Source organism: Geospiza fortis, unplaced genomic scaffold (genome assembly GCF_000277835.1).
Source record: "Geospiza fortis unplaced genomic scaffold, GeoFor_1.0 scaffold166, whole genome shotgun sequence".
Taxonomy (NCBI): domain Eukaryota; kingdom Metazoa; phylum Chordata; class Aves; order Passeriformes; family Thraupidae; genus Geospiza; species Geospiza fortis.
The window spans coordinates 11,258,526-11,279,406 of NW_005054310.1; the positions used below are offsets into that span (position 1 = coordinate 11,258,526).

General features: G+C 36.3%; 1 protein-coding gene across 1 annotated transcript in view; it reads left to right on the top strand.

Moving 5' to 3' along the window:
- ADAMTS20 (ADAM metallopeptidase with thrombospondin type 1 motif 20) overlaps positions 1–20,881 on the top strand; it is an 85,590-nt gene that overhangs the window by 56,408 nt on the left and 8,301 nt on the right. The window contains exons 27-29 of the mRNA XM_005419307.2: positions 797–973; positions 18,202–18,369; positions 19,556–19,729. Of these exons, the coding sequence (XP_005419364.1) occupies positions 797–973; positions 18,202–18,369; positions 19,556–19,729 (519 nt within the window). The remainder of the gene's footprint in view (positions 1–796; positions 974–18,201; positions 18,370–19,555; positions 19,730–20,881) is intronic.

Genomic DNA, 20,881 nt, shown 5'->3' on the forward strand with positions numbered 1-20,881 from the left:
TTGCATTTATTCTAATCTAATCTCTTGTGATTCTTGCCCACTTTTCTTACTTTTGCAAATCAGTTACTGGAATAGAAAAAAGAAGAAAAATCGGTTGAGTGACTTTTTTGTTTTATCTTTTTTCTCCTTGCTTTAACCAGATTTAGCCATTCAGTTCTCAAGGTCAGTCTAAATGTCATTTATTTTCTGTCCATAGCCATAGACTTGAGGTACAGTTCATGCAGATTATACAGGTTTTTTTCTAATTTAGAATCATTGAGAATACCATAAAAATATTTGAACTATTATAGATTGACTTTCAGAGCTCATTAGGAATGAGAACTGGTATTGAAGAATTGCAGGCTAACTGAACCCAGAAAACACATCCTATAAGTATTTTACACTTGGTCTGTATAAACCGGACTGTGTAAAAGTGTGCCCAGTATCTGAGTGTTCTGCCACTGTTTGGCAGGGAAAACTACTTTTAAGAAAAATTTCCATATTTTCCTTGTATTAAAGAAAGAGATACATGCACATTTATTCTCACAATTACTTCTCCTTAATGGAGTATCTGTTACTGGGACTTTCTGCAGAAAATCACTTTATAAACCGTAAAAGTGTCATTTGGTAAAGGTTTTGATGAGGGAATTACATGAGATAAGACTTTAGGTCCTTATTCTTGAATAGAGTGTCCAGGGAATATGGCAATAGACAGAGTAAATAATATGATATACTGATGATTGTTATATATTTTGGTTTGATGGTATGTGGTGACTCTGTTAATAACAATTATTGCATATAAAATTCTGTGTTCCAGTGTACTCAGACTTGTGGAGATGGAATAAAGACAAGACTGGTGATTTGTCAGCTTCCCACTGGCCAAATGTTGGGTGATCAAAACTGTGAAATTCTAGACAAGCCACCTAACATGGCACAATGTAATGTGCATTCTTGCCCTGGTGATGTTTCTTGGCATCGGGGACCGTGGAAATTGGTACGATAGCATTCAATAATATTTTTTGCTTTCTTGTTCTTTCTGTCACTCTATTTCCCCATGTCTTTTAAAAGATTTTATGTCATTTTTTAAAGTTGATAATGATGAAATAATAATGCAGGTGGAATATAGTCAATGTAGTTTTATAAAGAAATTGTTCCTGCAGTCATAGAATTGAATAAGAAGCAGCCATTTCCTTCAGCGGGAACAATATCATGGTCTGTAAAACATCAGAGAGAGTATATTGAAAATTACCAGAAATCATCATAACTCATAACAGTACCTAATAGGTGCTCCATTTGGAAGGGTTACAATTTGATATGTGTTTAAATTTACGAGTTCATGCTGTAAATTATGCTGTAGTATTATCTACATATTTATAATTGCAAAAACACCCTAAACTTTTTAATGCATAACTTTTTTCCTATAGTATATTTAAGTATAAAATGACTCACATCCATGTCTATTATATTCTGTCATCAAACATTTTGCTCCGTATTACTTGTACATTTGTGTATAAAAGTTTATATTAGTGGTTTTAAAACAGGGACTAATTAAAGTTATCTATGTATAATTTTGTATGTAATTATAATATGTTATTGTCTACATGTCGCTGTCCATTAATGTGTAAAAATGCCGACTGTAATCACCATTAATCTTTAAAATTGCCACTAGCAGATTATTAACATACTGAAGTAATCATAGCAAGCTCTGCAGTATAGAGCACGTTACAATTCCCAAACTGTGAATTTGACAACAATATTGATTATTGTGCTAAATTTTAAGGGGAATAAAGGCAATCAAAGGAGGTTGGATCCAGTTCTGGTTCCATCAAAATCAGCAAAAAACCTGTCATTGACATCCCTGAGAGATGGTCTGGGACAGCACTTATTTGAATTTTTTTATTAATAAAATTATGTAATTTGTCTCTTTGAATTAATATGGCAGCATTAAAAAAAAAGTCCGATTTCAATGATAACAATTTTAATGCTATATAAGCTGTAATTTATTGCAAAGAGACTGTAAAATGTAAGTTTGATTTAATTGTTTACCACAGTTATCTCTTTCTTCCACTACGCAAAGCAGAGTTTAGGGTTTGTATTTAGCAAACACCAGAGTATCTTATTTAGCCATTTTCCAAATAATTAGTGGTGACTCGCTAATTAATATTCATCAGGTGCTGAGAAGACGAGCAGGGTTCAGCATACAACTGATTTTGAACTCAATGTTTGTTTGCCTTTTACATCAAGAATTATTCACAACCTGTTTCTTCCCTGAGTAATTCAGTTTGCCCTACATTAATAGATTACCTGTAAGATCTTGAATTGTAAATGTTATGTATGGTTTAGTTTTATAAAGATCTTCATGTTGGTTTATTTCTCAAATGACACAAAAAGCCATTTTAATCCTGCAAAATCTAAGTTCTATTTATCAGAGAGAGAGGCCTATTTTATATATAATTGCAAGCTCTATGGTTAAGCCATAAAAGATTTAATTTCCTCACACTATCTGATGCCGCAGAGGCAAACATAGCAGATTCAGGAAATAAAAGCAGGCTCACATATTAAATATGATGTCATTTAAATAATTTAGCTAATTTGAATGCTGCCAACATAGAGATTTAGTTGTTTTTTGTTGCTGTTTAAGCAGAGCAGAATTTATTCATTAAGGATGACTATTAGGAAGGAGCAGTAAAACTTTAGTCACTGGAATCCTGTTGTAGCCTAGTACAAACAGCTTTTTTTAGCCATGGTTGACTAGTGATTTTTTAGTTTGGCAATAGATCATGGCCCTGCTTATCTTACACATTTCTGGCATAAAATACGCTCTAATATAGAGAACTGTTAATAACTAGATGCTCTCTGGCTGCTGAAGTCCTCAAGCCTGTCACATCGACACTTCCCCCGTCTCTGTAAGATTGCAAGAACCAGACAAATAACTATTTATATTTTTCACAGAACTATTGAGTAATATTTCTGTGCCAGGTGAGCAATGCATTGAGCTTTTCTGTCTACTAGGTGGTATTCCAGTGTTAAAACCTAAGCAGAAACTGTTATGCAAGACTAAATGATCTTGGAAGTCTTTTCCAACCTCCATGATTCTGTGATTCTAACTTGTCCACTAGCTATCCCTATATATTTGAGAACAGAGGACTTTTAGTAGTATCCTTTCAAAGTACATTTGTTTTATTATTATAGTTACTGATTAATTTTACACAACATAATTAACATAAAACATATCTTGTAAATGCACAAAAGGGTCCTTGCAAAGAAGGTTCAGTTTATGATTTGAAGCCAGAATTTTGGTTGATGCTTTGTGCAGTTTAGCAGCTGTTGGCTGTTACACTTTATAGTATCTGTCAGTGGCTACTGGAGCTGACCCTCATAAAGCTTAAAGGCTGTGTGCTCCTCTGTTCCTGGGTCCTGCAGTTGTCCAAATGGGTGTGAGGAAAGTAAATCTCAAATTTTAAAGGTTTATTCCTTTAATTTTTTTATATTTTCTAAAGATTTTAGGAAGCTTGGGCCAAAATTACACTTGAGGAATAAAATAAGCTGTTCATATATGGGAAAACAATATCTTCAGGCTTTGCATAGTGAGGAAAGTTTGCTCACATTTTTAGACAACAAGAATTTTGATTAGTTTAGGAGTTTGATCTTATTTTTGGCCCTGTGTACTTTTTCAGTGCTTGAAGATCCAGGTACCAAACAGCAAGGTTTCTGCTTAGGCGGTTGGTGGTAATAGCTGATGTTACCTTGGAAGCTTTGTATTTCATTTGGGCAATCAATTCTTATATGAGTGTTGGGAGTTATCTAATTTTATCATGAAAATTTTAACCAGATATGTCCCAACTTGAAATATGTTTGGTTCTCATCCTTCCTTCTTTCTTTAGAAAGAATAGATAGCTCCTTACAAGAGATAATTATATTTTGTTTGTCTGAAATGTTTATAAAATAAATGTTTTCATTCTTTTTCCTTTCCTCACTCTTAGGATTTATATGTAATTCACAAGTATTACTTGTGGTTTCAGAGAAAATAGGCATGAAAATAATTGATTATTTTCAGAGTTACCCTGAAATCTCAGAAATGTGTTACTGCCATTCCTTACTCCCCTTCAGACACATGATGTAATATTCTTCAAAGTGGCTGTCTTTCTAGTGCTTCAGTTTTCTACTTACTTGCTCCAGAACAATTTAGATGTAATTCTATCTTTGCAGTAGTGGAAGAAATCTACTATTAATTTTTAAGTATATTATTCTATTTTTTTAGAAATAGTCCCAGTTCCCTTCCAGTGTTGTTACTGCCAGGCATCCCATTGACTTCTCCAGGAGCAGAAGCAGGCCAAACTTTCATATGTAAAATATTTATTTGTTTTCATTTTAATGCAAAAATTCTTGCTATGTATGATAAGTGCCTTCATTCACTTTTTCTAATGTGTAAAAAGTATTTATATCTTTAAAAATAATCTTTTATATTAAAAGGGAATTCAGAATCAGTGAACTTGGTTTTCAAAACCACCTTCAGTTTTTTACCTCTAATTCTGCTGCTGCCTAATGTTGAACTTCAAAATACCTCATTGCCAATACAGCACATTAAATTAATATCCCACTGCCTGAAATCTTGATGTTAGCATCTGCTATTCATTTTTTAAAACTTTGGAAGTGGGAGGGGGGCCTTATCAGAGATAACTGATAGCAGATGTCACTGCCCAAATAATGTCATAAAACAGTCTTGGGGTAGTGAATTTTATTTCAGGTCATTCTGATAAAAATGAAAGAAAATATATGTTTCCAAAATTCAAAATCAAAGTATTTGTGTAATGTTCATCGAGAGGAAAATCTCCTGTTTGGTGCTATGTTGCCTGTATAGCTTGAAATAATAAATAAGTTATAATGTATGTGTAATAATTTAATTTAATGACTGTGACTTGTGTCTGTGAAATACAGTTGCATTTTAACCCTTCTTTTTCATGCATGTTGTGTGGCTTTGTGTTTATATTTATTGTGCTCTTTATTAAGGAATGTTAATGTTTAAAGCCCTTAAAAAAATAAAGGGTGGGACAGATACTAACCACTTTTGCTGAAAGTGAGGGTTTTCTTTAATCTGTGTGTTGATATTAACTTCATAATACAGTGATGTTTTCATGAGGAAAGCTCTTATATTTGAACACAAAAAAAAATTGTTACTAACACAAGCAGTGTTGATGCCATTGACCAACTGGACTGAAATAGATAGATAGCCTTTGATGGTAAAGCTGAAAGATCCAAGCTCCTGAATCTTTTGCTGGAGCTGTAATTTTGTGGCCCAGTCCTCTCCCACTTAGTGGAACAAACACAGAGAAGAATGGGGATCACAATATAATGCTCAACTCTTAATATCAAAGACGTAACATGTTTTTTACATTCCTAAAACACTTTTGGCAGGAAGAAGCTCACAGAACTTTCAGACCTTCCACTTAGAAAGAGGACAAGTAGGAGTGGGACACAGTCAAAATAAAAAACAGTAAATAATAATAATAATGAAATAACATTAAAAAAAACCACAAAAAACCAAACAAATGCAAAACCCCAGCAACCAGAATATAATGAAAGGGGAAAAGAAGCAGGTAATGCATAATACCATGCCTAAATACATAAGCCATGTAATGAGAATGAAAGGAATGCGAAGCTACTGGTGTATTTATTAGAACTTTCAGAAAAGCTGAAGGGTTCTAGTTGGTCAAATCCTTGTGAAAATCATTCTGAGCTGCCTGTGTGTGTGGCAGCTTCGAAAACCCCAGCCAGAACTCATAAAGTTGGTTCAAAGTGGTTTTGGAACTCAGATTTAAAAGTTACTAAATATATATTAAAGTATTAGCATTTTCAAACATTTGTGAGGGTCAGTACATAAATATTTTTATTACATGGAATGGGTTAGGAAATTAACAAAATGTTCTGTACTGCATGAGTTCCTAGTTCTTTCTTTGAAAAGCAGTAATTGTGGGAGACTGGTGACTCCCCTATGACAGGCTGCTCTGTTGATCAGTGTATGTTCTAGCATTTGTGGCCCTTTCCCTTCAGTGACAGCAGGATTAAACACTTAGATTCCCTGCTGAATCAGTCCTTCAGAAGCTTCCATGCCTGCTCATATTTATGTACAGGAAATGTAATGTTGGAAATATTGTTAGTAAATTGAAAATATACAGAAAAGTGGCTTAGGTTGAAAGGAAACTGGATTTCAACATGTGAAGGTAGGTAAAATGTTGCATTTCTCATGCAAAATATACTCATATTTTCATGCTAAAATAATATTTAATATAAATTGGGGGGATGTTAATTCATTCAGTTAGATTTAGTTGTGTCATAGAAATCATTGTATTTTTTATGCTTCTGAGTTTAAAAAATTTCTGACAATATTATATTGTGCCAGCACATACTGCTTTTTATTTCAAGGTTTTTAAAGTTTAAATAAAAAATCTTAGATTTTAATAAAATGAAAAAATCAATGTGATATGATGTTTTTATAGAGCAGAAAGGCACACAGAGCTTATGTATGTGTCAATCCTTTAATTTCTGAGCTGTTTTGCTCAGACTGTTTTGCTGTTGCTAACATGATGAAAAATGATAAATCAGAGCTTGCACTTGCTGGGATCCAGCATTTCTTTTGGTCACTTTCAGATTTTTTGTGAACTCAGCTGAAACTAATTCATCTACTGCTGTAAAACTGTCTTATGTCTACTTGCTTTTCTAACTGGTTAATTGAAAAGGCCCTATCCCTTAAGATAATAAAATGAAGTTTTAAATAGTTAAAATATTACAAGAAAAGGCTTTTTAACTGTGCAACCCCTTTGTGGAAATGTAGCTTCCATAATATTGTCCTCCATCATATTAAAAATGTGCTCCAACTTTTATTGTGAAGACCTGTGAACAAAATATCCCTCTCAGGGGGCCAAAGATACTTTTCAGTGAGAGTGCAGATTATGTCATTCCTGTGCATTTGTTTGGTTTTCCCCAGCTTCACAGGAGGCTGGAGGTGAAACTACCTGTGATAGAGTCTGCTAAACTGTGTCCAGTTTTTGGAAGCAATAAATGGACTAATTTTGGGTTGCTGTTTGGTTTTCATGGGGGTTTTTCAACACAGCTGCTGGATGGACACAGATACATCTGTTATTCTCTGTTTGAAAAATGTGTCCGGAAATTTATCCTTTCTTTAAAACAGAGAAGCCCCTGCATTTCTTTTTCTCATGGTGGATTTCCTTAAGGTCTCCTGTCTCCATTTCTGCCAACCTTCTTTCTTGATGCTTGCACTTTACTCACTGCCTACAGTGCTTTCATGTAATTGCTTATAAGTGTTACTAGTGCTTCATGGCTGTAGGGTGCAGAAAGATGATTCTTGCTGAAGTCTGGCCAAGTCAGCAATTTGATGTCTGTGATGCTGTAATGGTGAAAGTGCCCATTTGAAGCTCTTGCAGAAGGTATCAAAGGCACAGGGCAGGACTGCAGTTTTGTAAATGTGACACAAATTTATACTTGTAGATTAGATTTTCAAAAAGACCTAGTGAGAGTCTAGCTCTGTTCCTGACTGCCACTGATTTCAGAAGGAAAGGTAAGGCAGAATTATTTTTTGAGAGTGTTGGTTTTTCATTTTTTTTAATTTACTAATGTTTCTGTATTTTTAATTGTGATTTGTCTCAGTCTGTTGTATATGTCATTCAACTGAAAGATGATAAAAGGTACACATACCAGATAAGCTGCTGCAGGAGTGCTGGCTGAACACAGTAGTTTTTTTGTTCTCTCATTCCCAGCAAATAAGAAGCTGATCACACTTCTCATTGTTTTAATGTGTACCATCATGAATGATAGTTTCAGTGTTGCTTGAATGAGGGCTGATGGTAAAGTTTCTAGCATAGATACATACAGAACCTTCAGTGACAAATTTAAGACTGTACATGTGGTAGCTGAGCCTGACAAATGACTGCTGAAAGGAGGCGGAAGTACCTCTTGGTTTCCTAAGTCTCAGGTGGTAACCAGACAAAGAAGACTCAAATCAAGAGCACGGAAGACAGGAAGAATAACTAGATAATTCAATTTTTACTGTAATTGAGACATGAAATGGAATATATAAAGGAGGAGGTAAATGAGATAGCAAATATAATGTATCACCACTGTTGCATGAGAATTCATGAAAATGGGATTATTATTTTTAAATTTCCACCTACATTAACATCTCCATAAGCCATTGTTCTTGTGTTATTGTAATAGCTAAAAGCTTGTTTGAAAGTCTTATAGTGTTATATGAGTCATGTAGGTAAAACAAAGAGAAGGTTGCTGGCTGGAAAAGCTCAGTCTCATTTATGAAAACATGGAGACAGCGTAGGAATACAAAGCACAGTGGAGCCTGTCTGAGTATCACAGTAGGTGGGGAGCTGAGCATCATAACTCATGGGGAGTTGGTCTGCCCACGAGCATGGTCTGGTTTTCAAATGCTCTGTAGTTGGCATCAAGAAGGGTTTCGGGCTTTAGGCAGTGATGGGCAGAATAGTGGTGTTCATCCTGAGGGGGAAAAACATGATAGGGCTTTCAGAGAAGGACCTGGTCATCTGTTTTATTTGTTCTGAACTTGGAGAAATGCATAGTATTTGAGATGTCAGAAAGGTAGGCCAAATTAAGACTTACTCACAAATATAACTGGAATGAATAAAAGACATGCTGTAAATAATCATTAAGTGGAATCTCAAGGGTTCTGGTTTTGATTTTTTCCAACAGCTGCAAAGAGTATGGTTGTTCATCTGACATCCAGGCAGATTGCCATTTTCTGGCAGTGAGGATACTGCCAGCTGCACTGGACAAAAGAATTCAGACCATGTGGTGTCAACTTAAAAAAATATCATCTAAAGTTTCTCAGCATCATCAGCAGAGTGTGGCTTCTTCAGACGTGAAATACTTTTACTTTCAATGGATGTGCTGATGGTTCTGACTTTGTTTTAGTCAGGATGTCTTTATGAGGAATAGGACATTCCTAGTAGATGCCAGATATATCCTCTCCTAGCAGTTTTTCCTTCCTGTTATCCATATCAAGCCTAAAATCTGCCTTTAATCCTCTTTATTCCCCCATCATTCCTGCTTTTTCTGTGTTTGTATGTAGATGTATGTAACTTCTCGTTTATGTTCATCTGTTAAATAGATATACTTCAGCATGCTTGGAAAATGGTTATGAAAGTTGAAACAAAATTATCTAAAAAAGAGTCCAATAGAAGCAGTTTTTTCATGGAGCATATAGTGCTCAATCCTGACAGAAAAGGTATGGCTGGGGACAGTGGCCAGGTTAGATGACCTCAGAGAGCTGTGGCAGTCTCTGTGCTCAGCTGCCACTTGCAAATGGCTGTGAGGTTGTACTGCAGTGCACTCTGGTGTTAACATGCCCAGTACACACCTGGAAGCCTCAGAAAACAATGTGGATGGTAGAAACTTGGTGTGTGCCTGCTTCTCCTCTTGTTACACAGCCAGAATATGTAGGTAGACTGAAAGGGAGAAAAAAGTAGAAGTTTCTCTTGGGCTGACTAGAGAAAAGGATCACTGGCTTCCTTTGTTTCTGAGTTTAAAAATTCCAATATTAGATGATGACACTTGGAGTGGATTGTCCTCTGGTCCATTCCACTCAGGGCAGTAGGTAATGGCAGTTCCTTTGCACAGGGCCCGTCCTTCCTGAGCTGCTGTGCTGAAGAGAATGGCTTCTGAAAAGTAAATGTTAAAATTTTCCTCATAAAAAATGAGAACTGACCTTCAACAGTACTTTCCATTACAAAAGTCATGTACACTACACCACACTTGTGATTTTTTTTTTATTAATTACAACTAATTGAGGTGAAATTGCTGGGGAAGTGTCCTGAAAGATGGTTTCAAATATATGCTTTTGAAGTAGCACTACAAATAAGTTTATAAATATAACTTATAACTTTATATTTAACCCAGAGCAGTACTCGAAAGCTATCTGAATACAGAAGAGGTGTTATCTTAAGTACTGCAATTCTGATGCAAAAATAATATCCAGTGATACTTTCTGGATGAAGTTTAGGCAGACATTAACTAGAAAGACATGATTGCAATCTGAAGAATCTAGTTATAAATAACTTGGGTCACAGAGGAAGGCTTTCTTCATATGTTAGAATAAAGTGGCTCTGGGACTCTTAAGCTTGCCTACGTTTCCTCGTAAAAATATCCTGACAGCTCACAGCAATATATTGCGTATATTGAATGTATAAGGATCTGGGGTTAAAAATGAATTTCAGAGTCTGTAAAAATTTTTCTTAATAATTAAGGTGAGGCATGGTGATTGTGGAACCATAACCCAGGTTTAACAAGGATTCAGAAAGGACTATCAGGCAGCTCTAACAGGTACATTGAGGGTTCAGTCTAGGACAGATAATCTAAATCTGTACTTTTTAGGTGATGGTACTTGCAACAGGTAAAAAGTATGCCTTTTTTTGTGGCATAGAGCTGGCAGCTTGCACTGTGAAGTCTCACTGTAGAGCTTGAACAGAAAAATATCCACCTTTTTGACCTCCCTCTGCCTAAAGTCTGGGAAAGAACAAAATATGAACTTCATGCAAGTGAGGGTGTAGCATCCCTGTTATTGAAGACAAGAGTGACAAACAGCTGTCAGGAATGGTCTGTGTATAGCTGATTCAAACTGAGCAGCATTGTGGATTGGATGATGCCTGTAGGTCCTTCTTAGCCTGGCCTTCTTCCATTCCATTTCTATAGCTGCAAAACACAGTCAGAAAAGTGGCAAAGCAGACTTATAGACTGCAGATGGAAGGAGGACTTAATCAAGATATCTTCTGAACATCAGTGAAATGTGATATAACACTGAACTTTTGAAATCAAGCCATACTCAAAGACAGAACTTAAAAATTCTTCAGTGTACGTTCTGTAGTTGACATAGGTTTAACTTAGATGTAACAGTAAATAATACACACATTTCTTGGAGTTCAATCCACTCTTTCTCAGGAGTGATGGTATGTTTGATCCTTGGTCCTTTTTGGGTGTATGAGCTAATGGCATAAATGTTTGTACTTGTTTTAGCAAAGAATTACTGACTCTGAATCAGCTAATTCAGTAGGATTTAATTACAGAGTCTGTGTTGCTTCTTAACAGTTGTCAACACACTTAAAGCAACAAACAACTCTTTGAGTGCTTTTATCTGAAAAATGCATATTGTGCTCAAGCATTGCCAAAACCCCTGGGAAGGGGAAGCAAGCAGAGGAAGCAGACAAAGAAGATCTAGTTCTAATACAGCAAATGAAAAGTTGAAAGCAATTCTCGACTTGGCAACGCTCAAAATATTGTTTTATTAATTGTGCAGTTGTGATCCCACTCTACTTCTAGAATATTAAAAGAGTCCAAACAGGCTTTTGGGCCAATTAGAGATCATCAAAATGCAGTTTGCCAGACAACTCAAGCAACTACCATGTTTAATCCCATTTTAAACTGAACTTCCTGTCCAGTCACAAAAGTCCCTGACTGAAAAAAAGGTGGAAAAAGGAAGAAAATACCTTTTAACATTTATAATATATTTTATTCTTTTTTAGTGCTGCTGTTTTGTCTTAGCCCATGTAGGCATTGAACACCACACCACCACCCCCTCCCTCCCCCTTGGTGGGATGGGGGCAAGAATGGGAAGGTTAAAAGTAGGAAAACTCATGGGTTAAACAAAGTAATTTTTATAGGTAAAGCAAAAGCTGCACCAACAGGCAAAGCAGACCAAGGGATTCATTCACCACTTCCAATGGACAGGCAGGTGTTCAACCATCCCCAGAAAAGCAGGGCTACATCATGCATGATCATTTTTTGGGAAGACAAATGCAATCTCCCACATGCCTCTCCTTCCTGCTTTCTCTCAGCTTTTATTGCTGACCATGACATTACTTGGTCTGGACTGTGTCCCCTCAAAACTTTTGCCCCTCCAGCTTCCCCGCTGTCCTTGATGCTGTGTGACACTGTTCAGCAATAACTAAAATATCCATGTGTTTTCAACACAAATGCAAAAGCTTGCACTAGCTACTGTGAAGAAAATTACCTCTATCATCTTTTAATCATGCATTTATATTTTAAGTCTCTATATATCTAATACAAATACAAAAAGAAGTTATTACATGCTTTCTATTTACTGGTCTGTTTTTCAGTACTCAGAAGCCCCCTAGGCTACCAGCTAAACTACACGAAGCACTTCCTATAAAGAAAAGGTCATGGAAATTCACGAAATAAGGCGAGGTCTTCAACTTTTCAGTGAAATAATAATAGCAAAAGCATCAAAAAGCTTTTAGTGAAGTTGCATGTCTGCTGCAGAAAGAGCCCTAATTTGGTACGAACTGATGATGGCATGCCTGTCTGTGAGTCCATCTGTGCCACAGAAAGCATGAGTTTTGTCAGGCTAATCCCTACAGAACTTTATTGCTATGAAGAAAACACAAACAGATGAATCCTAGTTAGCAGTGTTATGGAATGACTTTGAACAATTGTAATTAAATCCAGCTTTTACTGCAGATTTATGTTTTTAAAAGAACATGGCATATGGGAAATATTACTTTATCCAATGTTGAGACAAGTGCTAGAATTTCTGTGTAAAATGCTAACAGGATGGAGTTTTTTCAATTTGCATTTTTTTAGGAAATATTCATATTTCTTCTGAGATTTAATGTTCTTATGGATTTTTTTCTTCCTATGTGGTTAATCTGCAGAAAATATATGGAAAATTGTGCTCTCTCACCATAAACCTCCAATTGCGTGGAATGTCATACAAATGAAACCACATTATAGACAAACTGAGCCGTGAGGTCCATGCTCAAGTAGTCAAGGAGCATGTTTGAGTGGAGGGTGGTCAAACAGTCAGAATTACTGCAGTTGTACTTTCCCTGGTCAGGAGAGTGAAGCCTTGAGAAGATCACCACCACATCAGGGTGGGCGCCAAGCAGTGAGAGGAATTTATTCCACAGAGAGTGTGAATAACACCTTAGGAGCTTTAAGAAGAATCACAGGCTCGTGGAGGGGAAGGTTCAGCCTAGTAAGAGATGTGCTGTGGGCTCGATGCACTGAGAGGATGGGAGTGGCTTCCTGAGCACAGAACAAGGCTTTGCTCCTGCACCGGTGAGAATTTGACACTTACTGACTGAAGCTGAGGGGAGGCCAGGCAGGCAGGCAGGTGTCTTGGCTCAGTGTTCAGTATGCAGCTCTCTAAAGAAAAAACTGACTGGTGGGGTTAGAGGTCAGTGCAAGACATCTCCCTGTAAGCTGCATTTAGATGCCTTTAGGCACTTCAAATACCGCTCAGATCTTCTATGTAATCTATATTTTCATTCTAGGAACTGAGCAGGATCTGTGCTTTTACAGAAATGAATTCCCCATTTGATATTGATGAAACATTTTTATTTGGCATTTGAGTGATTTGGTGTTCTGTCTTTGCTATTTGTTCTCCGTAATGGAGGACAGGCAACACTTACCTACTTGGTCAGGAGTCTCCCATGAGCAGTGTATTGAGCTGGAAGAGTCTTCTCTTGCTGAAGGTGGGTCACTATGCAGTAAAGAACACAGCTGAGCCTGCCTGCATATGAATCCAAAGCACTTTGGGAGGAAGTGATCCTATTAAGAACTCTTTTTTATATGTTATCTAAGGAATGAAGCCAGAATATATCAAATTTCAGGAGAATACTGTACATACAGAGTAATGTACCTTCTGAAACTTTCCACTGATGATCCTGAGTCTTCTACATCCATGGCAAGTGTATTAGCTTTTTCATGTGGTTAAAAAAAATTAAATTGGAGCATTTATTTTCTCTTCAGTAGCACTAAATATCATCTATCACTGTGTTTGTCCATGTGCTTCACTCATCTGCTGTGCACTCAGTGTACACTTAGAGCAATTTCTTTCTTTAACTTGTTATTAGAAATAGAGGGAAATCTGTTTTCAGGATGTTAATTGTCCTTATGGGTTTGTAAAGCACTGAGCTGGCCAATCTGTTAAAAAGATTGTGCATGCATGTAGAATTAGACTGTTACCACTTGTTAAGATAACTTTTTTAAGGTTCTTGGCTGTGGCTCAGGGCAATCTAGGTGCTTCTGTAACTGATATTTTTGCAAGGCTTTAAGAATAACAGTCCTTAAATCAGTTGCTTAAATTTTCTTGATGTCTCAGTGAAATTGTAAAGGATCTGGTCTTTCGAGATATTTAGGTTTCTATTCCTCACACTGTGATAGGTGGGAGATGGTCGCTGCAGCAGATGTAGGAATCTGGCACTGTGGAACCACTCTGAAGTGGGCAGGAGTAGCTCCATGAAATTCCAGGAGATGCAGTATCCCAAGCACTTGGCTGTAGCAAAGCTGCTTAGAGGCACATCTTAGTTTAGTGCTTTATTTGTTTTTAAGTTTTGGCAATTCTATTTAAGCAGAAGTTTACAGATGCTTAATATCTGTGGGGGTTTCTAGATTTTACAGGCATCAGGAGTTTCATTCCTTCAGAGCAAAACCACATTAATAAAATTAATTAAATATCAGTGTTCTTTCATGAATTAAGTAAAAAAACACCCAGCCAAAGCACAAAACAACAACAAAAACAAACAGACAAAAAACCCCACAAAAAATCCCCAGCTGAAAAGCTCTTAAGTTGAAACCCATAAGAGGATGCAAGTGAATCATTTCTTGCAGAGTGACAGTCCTTTTTTTCAGTGCAAGATCTATTCAGCAGAAGGTTTGGATACATGTAAACTGAGAATCAGATCTTGATGAATATGGGAAAAAAGTAGATAGGAAATCTATATGCAGAAATATTGTCTCTGTGCACTTTTAAGGATTTAATGCATTTAATGTTTTTTTAATATAGTCCCAACATGTTGAACATGTCTTTTTAAGTTTTAAACATAACATTAAATTGATATGGAGTGAAAATCGCCCTGGAAGAAGTTATTTAAAAGTTATTCAAATATCATGTAAAGATATTTACTTGATATGAGTTAACAGTATAAAAAATAGATCAGTTTAATTATACAAGTTACATTACAGAAAAGACAACTTATATTCCCTATATTTTTTAGTTTTTAAAAATACGAACATTCTTAAAATAATTGAAAGTAATTTCTGCCTTCAGATTTTAGGTATCTTTCATATGTGTTTCTGTATTTTTACATTAAGATACCTAGGTTTCAGCTACTTTTAGTCATCAAAGCTAAACAGTATTTAAGTGAAGTATTTGTAATAACTGTTCATAAAGCCTCTGTTATTTTTAACATCTAAGCTGGTATTTTCCTTTCTGAACTCCCTCTTTTAATTCCTGTATTCTAATTACAAAAGTAAGTAGAACATCCTTATAAAAGATAAGGAGACATTTCTCTGGAACTGGTAATTATGCCTTCTAATAAGTTAACACAAAAATCTTTAGTTTTTCTTTAGAAGTAATAACAAATTATAAAGATCAAATAAGGACATTTAAATATAACAGAGATATAACTCAGTTGAATTTGAACCAACCAAGAGAAAAAAACCAGGCCAACCACAGAAATTCAGATCAAGTTCTCGCCTGTGTAGAAGTAAACGTGTAACGCTGTATCTAGTGAGTAGAGATATGGGAAGATCTTTCTAAAGCTGGGATGCAGGATAAGATAATGCATAATGCATAGTCTATTGCTGTTAGCAACCATGAGCCCTGTACAATAAATAAAACTTCTGTTGAATACAATGTATCTGTGCAAGGTATATAAACAAAGATGTGAAAAGTGTTGTCCTAGTACTTAATGTTGAGGGCAACAAATCGGAGTGAGACTGTGACCTGCTGTGAGATTATTCTGTGTTGTGGTAGCCTCATCTCCTGAAGTGGAGACTTCTTAGGAGATTTTCTTTGGTTGCAGCTCTCAGCCTGGAATGCTGTCCCGCAGGGCCTCTCCTGGGAGCCCTCTGGAGCCTGATTTATTCTGCAGAGGAGGCCATTGAGGAAGGAAGGACATGTAGGATTTTTCTGACACATCATAGGAGGAGGTTAATTAACTGTGAGCTATGCTTCACTTCCTGCTAAAGAATTAAAGGGAAGAACATTGAAAGTTTAGGGGTTCTTCATGTCTATGGTTTGTGTCTGAAATTCATGAAAAAAGCTTTAAGGGAAGGCAGAGTCAATTATCAGATAGTAACAATATTTTAGTTTTTGTGCAAGTTATCAGCCTGCTTTGATAAATAAATCCTCTGAATTCAGAGCTAAGTCTTCTGAAAGGGTTTTATAAGGATATGATTTAAACATTTTAAGTTTTCTGACCTACATTGGTCATATATTAAAATTTCAGGTATTTTTTGTTATTTTACTATCTTAAAGTATTTTCCAAATTAATAAAACATAAATTGTAAAACTACAAGAACATTATTTTAAAAATATATATTGAAGGGTTTTGCTGAGAGCAAAATAATTTAATTTAGAAACAGGCATTCTTTTCATTAAGATTTTAGAGTAGACATGTAAAAGGCAAACTGTGGCCAAATCAGTGCCCTTATCTTTTTGTAAATATAGTTGCATAAGAGAAATATGCCACCCATTTTAATGTGTGACAAATGTATTGCTTCATTCTGCATAGTTTTAATTTTAAGTACAGTGTCATTTTCAATTAAACCGTTAAGAGTATACATATAAATGTTTAAAAACATAGAAATCCTTGTGATATTGAGGACAATTGAGTAAGCTGAGATTCTGTTTAACAAACTGGTAAACAAAAATGTTTCTTACCTAGCAGATTAATTTATTACAGCTGCTTGTTCTCTATTTTAAAAACTTTCACCCAGCTGTTGTTCTCAGGCAAATATTTACCAGGTTTTGTACTGAAAGCTGAATGACCTGAACTTAATTTCCTGAAAATAGAAGATGTATATATTCAAAAATGCTTTGTTAAGTTAGCATGTAATGATAATGATGTAGATGATGATGATTTGACATAAAGGGAAGAGAAATATCTTCATTTCTTTTGAGGAAAGTCTATATTTTTTTTTTCATATCCACTTAAAAATTAAATTTTTATTGTCCTATTATTTTTCTACCTGAATTAATTATCTTCCCATAGGAAGTGCTTTTTCAAGCATAAAATTAAGCATGGATGAAATCCTAGATCAAATTAAGCATGTTCTCTTTCCAGACAAAAAAAACTTCGTCTCCATTGATCTAAACTTTTAAATAGGATGATGTAAAGAGGATTAATGACAATATTTGAGAAGGAAACACTAATGTAGTTATACTCACGTTGTTCATGGTTCAAGAGAAATCAGCTGAGTAGCCACCTAATGTGGAAGAAGTTCAGATGATTGACGTGTTTGACTGAAAGCTCTCTAAGCCCTGTAGCCCTACTCTGTAGGTGTATAGGACGGCCCTGATGTGACGAATCAAAACCTCACTGATCAAACCTCACTGAAATCTGACAGCAGTCCAGCAGTTCAGCAGAGGAATGGCCGTTTCTCCAGCAGAGCCTGATCCATCAGGCACGCTGTAGTCTTGGCTAGGGTGCCCTGGCAGGGAGGGGTTCACAGAACAAACCTGCAGCGCTGACAGTTTGACACGGAAGGAAGGAAGGAAGGAAGGAAGGAAGGAAGGAAGGAAGGAAGGAAGGAAGGAAGGAAGGAAGGAAGGTCCTAGAACCAGCTCTGTATATTGTAGCAGCTTTCTGGAGAAAATGGGATAGTGGGGAGGAGGTGGGGCAAGTCCACGCCTCCAAGGACCTCTCTAAAACTGGTGGTGTCTACTTCATATCTCTTCTCTTGCCTATTTGCCACATTCCATAAGATACCCAAAGCTCGTGGAGGGGAGTTGCCAAGCAAACATGACTTTGTAGCCTACTAGCTAGAAACACACATAGCCATGATATTGCATTTCCTGTGTTTGGTGCTTGTGATAAGCATCATGCCTACGTGAAAACAGCTGGAAGCAGCTGCTAGAGCATGTTCCTGTGAGATCATAGTATCAAGCTGTCTCCTGCATGGATATGGATGGCTGAGCATAGGTATTTCTCAATGATGACATCAATGAAGATGTGAGAGATATTTGGCACCTGATCTGTAATGCTCAGTATGAGAGAGCTCACAGAGAAATTTCAGACATGTACAGCAGATGTTGTGGCATATGACAGAAACTCCTGTAATGGCCGAGTCCATTTTGAGTGAGACCACAGCTTCTTCTGGTTTTCTTATTGCTCTGAGATTTTTAGCAAAATAGTGAAGTAACACTTCTCTTTTCAGTGTTCTGTCTCCTGTGGAAAAGGTTTGAAGTTTCGTGATGTGCATTGCATTAACAGCTTCCAAGTGAAAATAGAAGAGGACAACTGCAAACATTTGAAAAAACCACGAACATACAAAATATGTAGAGCTGGAAGATGTCCTTCTTGGAAGGCCAGCAGATGGAAAGAGGTATGTAAAAACTTCCATAATTATGTTGTCCATGAAAATACAAGACAATATCATATTCATGACACACTGCTTCACTGGGAGAAATTGTCAGTATGCACATAGCAATGAAATTAACGAATTAGCAAGTACTTAATTGTGGTTTCTTTTTCTTTCTTTTAAGAGTAATGAAAAATAAATGTCCGTGAAAACTGAAATTATTTGCTAATCTGAATTTTGTACTGAATAGCTACTTAAGACTTTCTTCATCTTACCTTGTAAATTAACAGTAAATTTTTAAAGTTTACTTCTTACCTTGTGGAATGAACTCACTAGTATCAAATGGAGCCAAGTTTGTGGGAAAAGGACAAAAAAAGGGCTTGTGGACACAAATACTGGCCTTTTCCCTGGTTTGGTCTTATAAAATATCTGTCACCTTGTTGTAAAATTGTGTGTAACTGAGCACATTTCAATATTTTGTCTTTCACTCACTCTTTGAACACAAGATTCCCCACATTGGACGCAGTACCACTCTCCACATTTTGGCCAGGCTTGATAGAACAATATGAACTTTATGATTGGGCTTGGGCCTTTAGGTAAGGTTTGGGACATAATTGTGCTTCTGCCTAGGGTAAAAGGGAATTAGGTATATCTCAGCAGGCATTAGTGGTGTGGTGAAATTCCTTTGGCCAGGAAGAAGGAAAAGAGGCATTTGGCATTTAAGCTCTTCAGGGTTCAAAATTGTAAGTACGACCTGCAAAAGATAGTGTCCTCAGAATATTACACTTTTTGCAAGATTTTCTCACCTGAAACACTTAGCTTTTTTCTCTTTTGTTGTAGTATTTGCATTTTAAAACAGACAAGACTGTCAGTCTCTAAAAAAGACAAGATATAAACTCAAAGCTTCAAAAGTTGATCTTGCAAAAATGTAAACTTTTGCTTTGCATATCTATAGTGATTGTCTCTACCATGAATTAAGGTAGGTAGAGAGCTCTGTTAAGTACCCCAGATTGAATTCTTTTCTGTATTTTTAGAACATTTTAATTCGAGTTTTGCATTTTCAACATAAATTTCTTCAGGTGTTGTACTCCTATCACAAGGGCTGTGAAGTTTATCTTAATAATATCCTAAGAGCCTCTAATAACAGCTGTACTCCCTCCTGGGGACTGTCTCATTTCACAGTGACACAACTAATTTTGGTCAATTTTAGTGCTCTGTATCCTGTGGAGTGGGGATTCAGCAAAGGGACATCTCCTGTCAGGTGTCAGGCCTGGGGCGGGTGAGTGACGCCCTGTGCAGCCGTGACCGGCGCCCCGCCAGCACGAGGCACTGCCAGCTGCCCCCCTGCCCTCAGCACCACTGGCTGGCACAGGCATGGGAAAAAGTAAGTAAGGTTTCTAACCTCTATGACTCCACTAAGTTATGTAATATGTCACAATAAGTTTGTTTCTGTTCTTTTTAAATTTTTTTCCCCCCCACATTTGGATGTATTTCTAGTAGCTCTTATGTTGCAGAATAGCAAATGACCATGCTGGAAATTTTGAAGGTCAGGCTTGCAAAACTTCAAAAGTGACAAAAAATGTCAAAGACTTTATTTATACTCCCTTTTTATAATCTCTACAGGATTTGCTTGTCTACTGTTGTAGACAAAAGCTCTGGTGGAGTTCTGAGCAGGTACTTATTGACAGGACTATCTCAACATACTTCTCTACATAGTGCATAAGATGTTTAATAAATCCTTATTATGAAATAGCTTTTTAAAAAGCAGCTTTTTAAGAACAGAAATGCAGAAGAAATGTCATGTGGAAGTAAATACCACAGAGGTACAATCTTTGGACAACAGTGTTTATAAGAAGTTCTGTATGGAATATTTAAAACATCTTAAAAACTTGAAGCATCTTTTCTTGTTAGAGAAAAGATAAGAAGCAAAATAAATCTCATTATACTCCTACCAAAGAGGAAGCAAGATAAGGAAATAAAACTCCGCATTCTCTTACCAAATATGCTTTTTCATATTTAAAATATTTACAGATACCTTCAGGAAAGAGCTGTCATTTCTAAAGGTGCAATTACTATTTTCTACATGCGAAAAATTTAATAACTTCTGTTAGTTTTGCAAACATGCAAACATATAAATCTGGGGAAGAGAAAAAAACCCAAAATTATGTATAATACCTGAAATGGTGTGCAGAAGAGCCTTTCTCCAACATTAAAAAAAAAATTGCGCATTTGTGTCATATTAATAATCTGACATGCTAAATTTTCAAGGCTCTCCCTCTCCCCGTCCATCTCCCTCTCCCTCTTCTGTTTTCAAGATCAACTTGTTTTGTGTTCAGGACCAACTTACTCCTTTCATATTTCACTGAAATCCTTTTCTGTCTCTTTCCTTTTCATATGGAAGGGCTTTTACACTCAACCTGTTATCTTGGCTTGACATTTTCACTTTCTCCTCTGTCTCACCCAGCAGTTACTGTGTCATTGTTATTCTATGCAGGTTGTTTTGTTTTTTTCCCAGCTGATTAGAAGTACTTTGAAA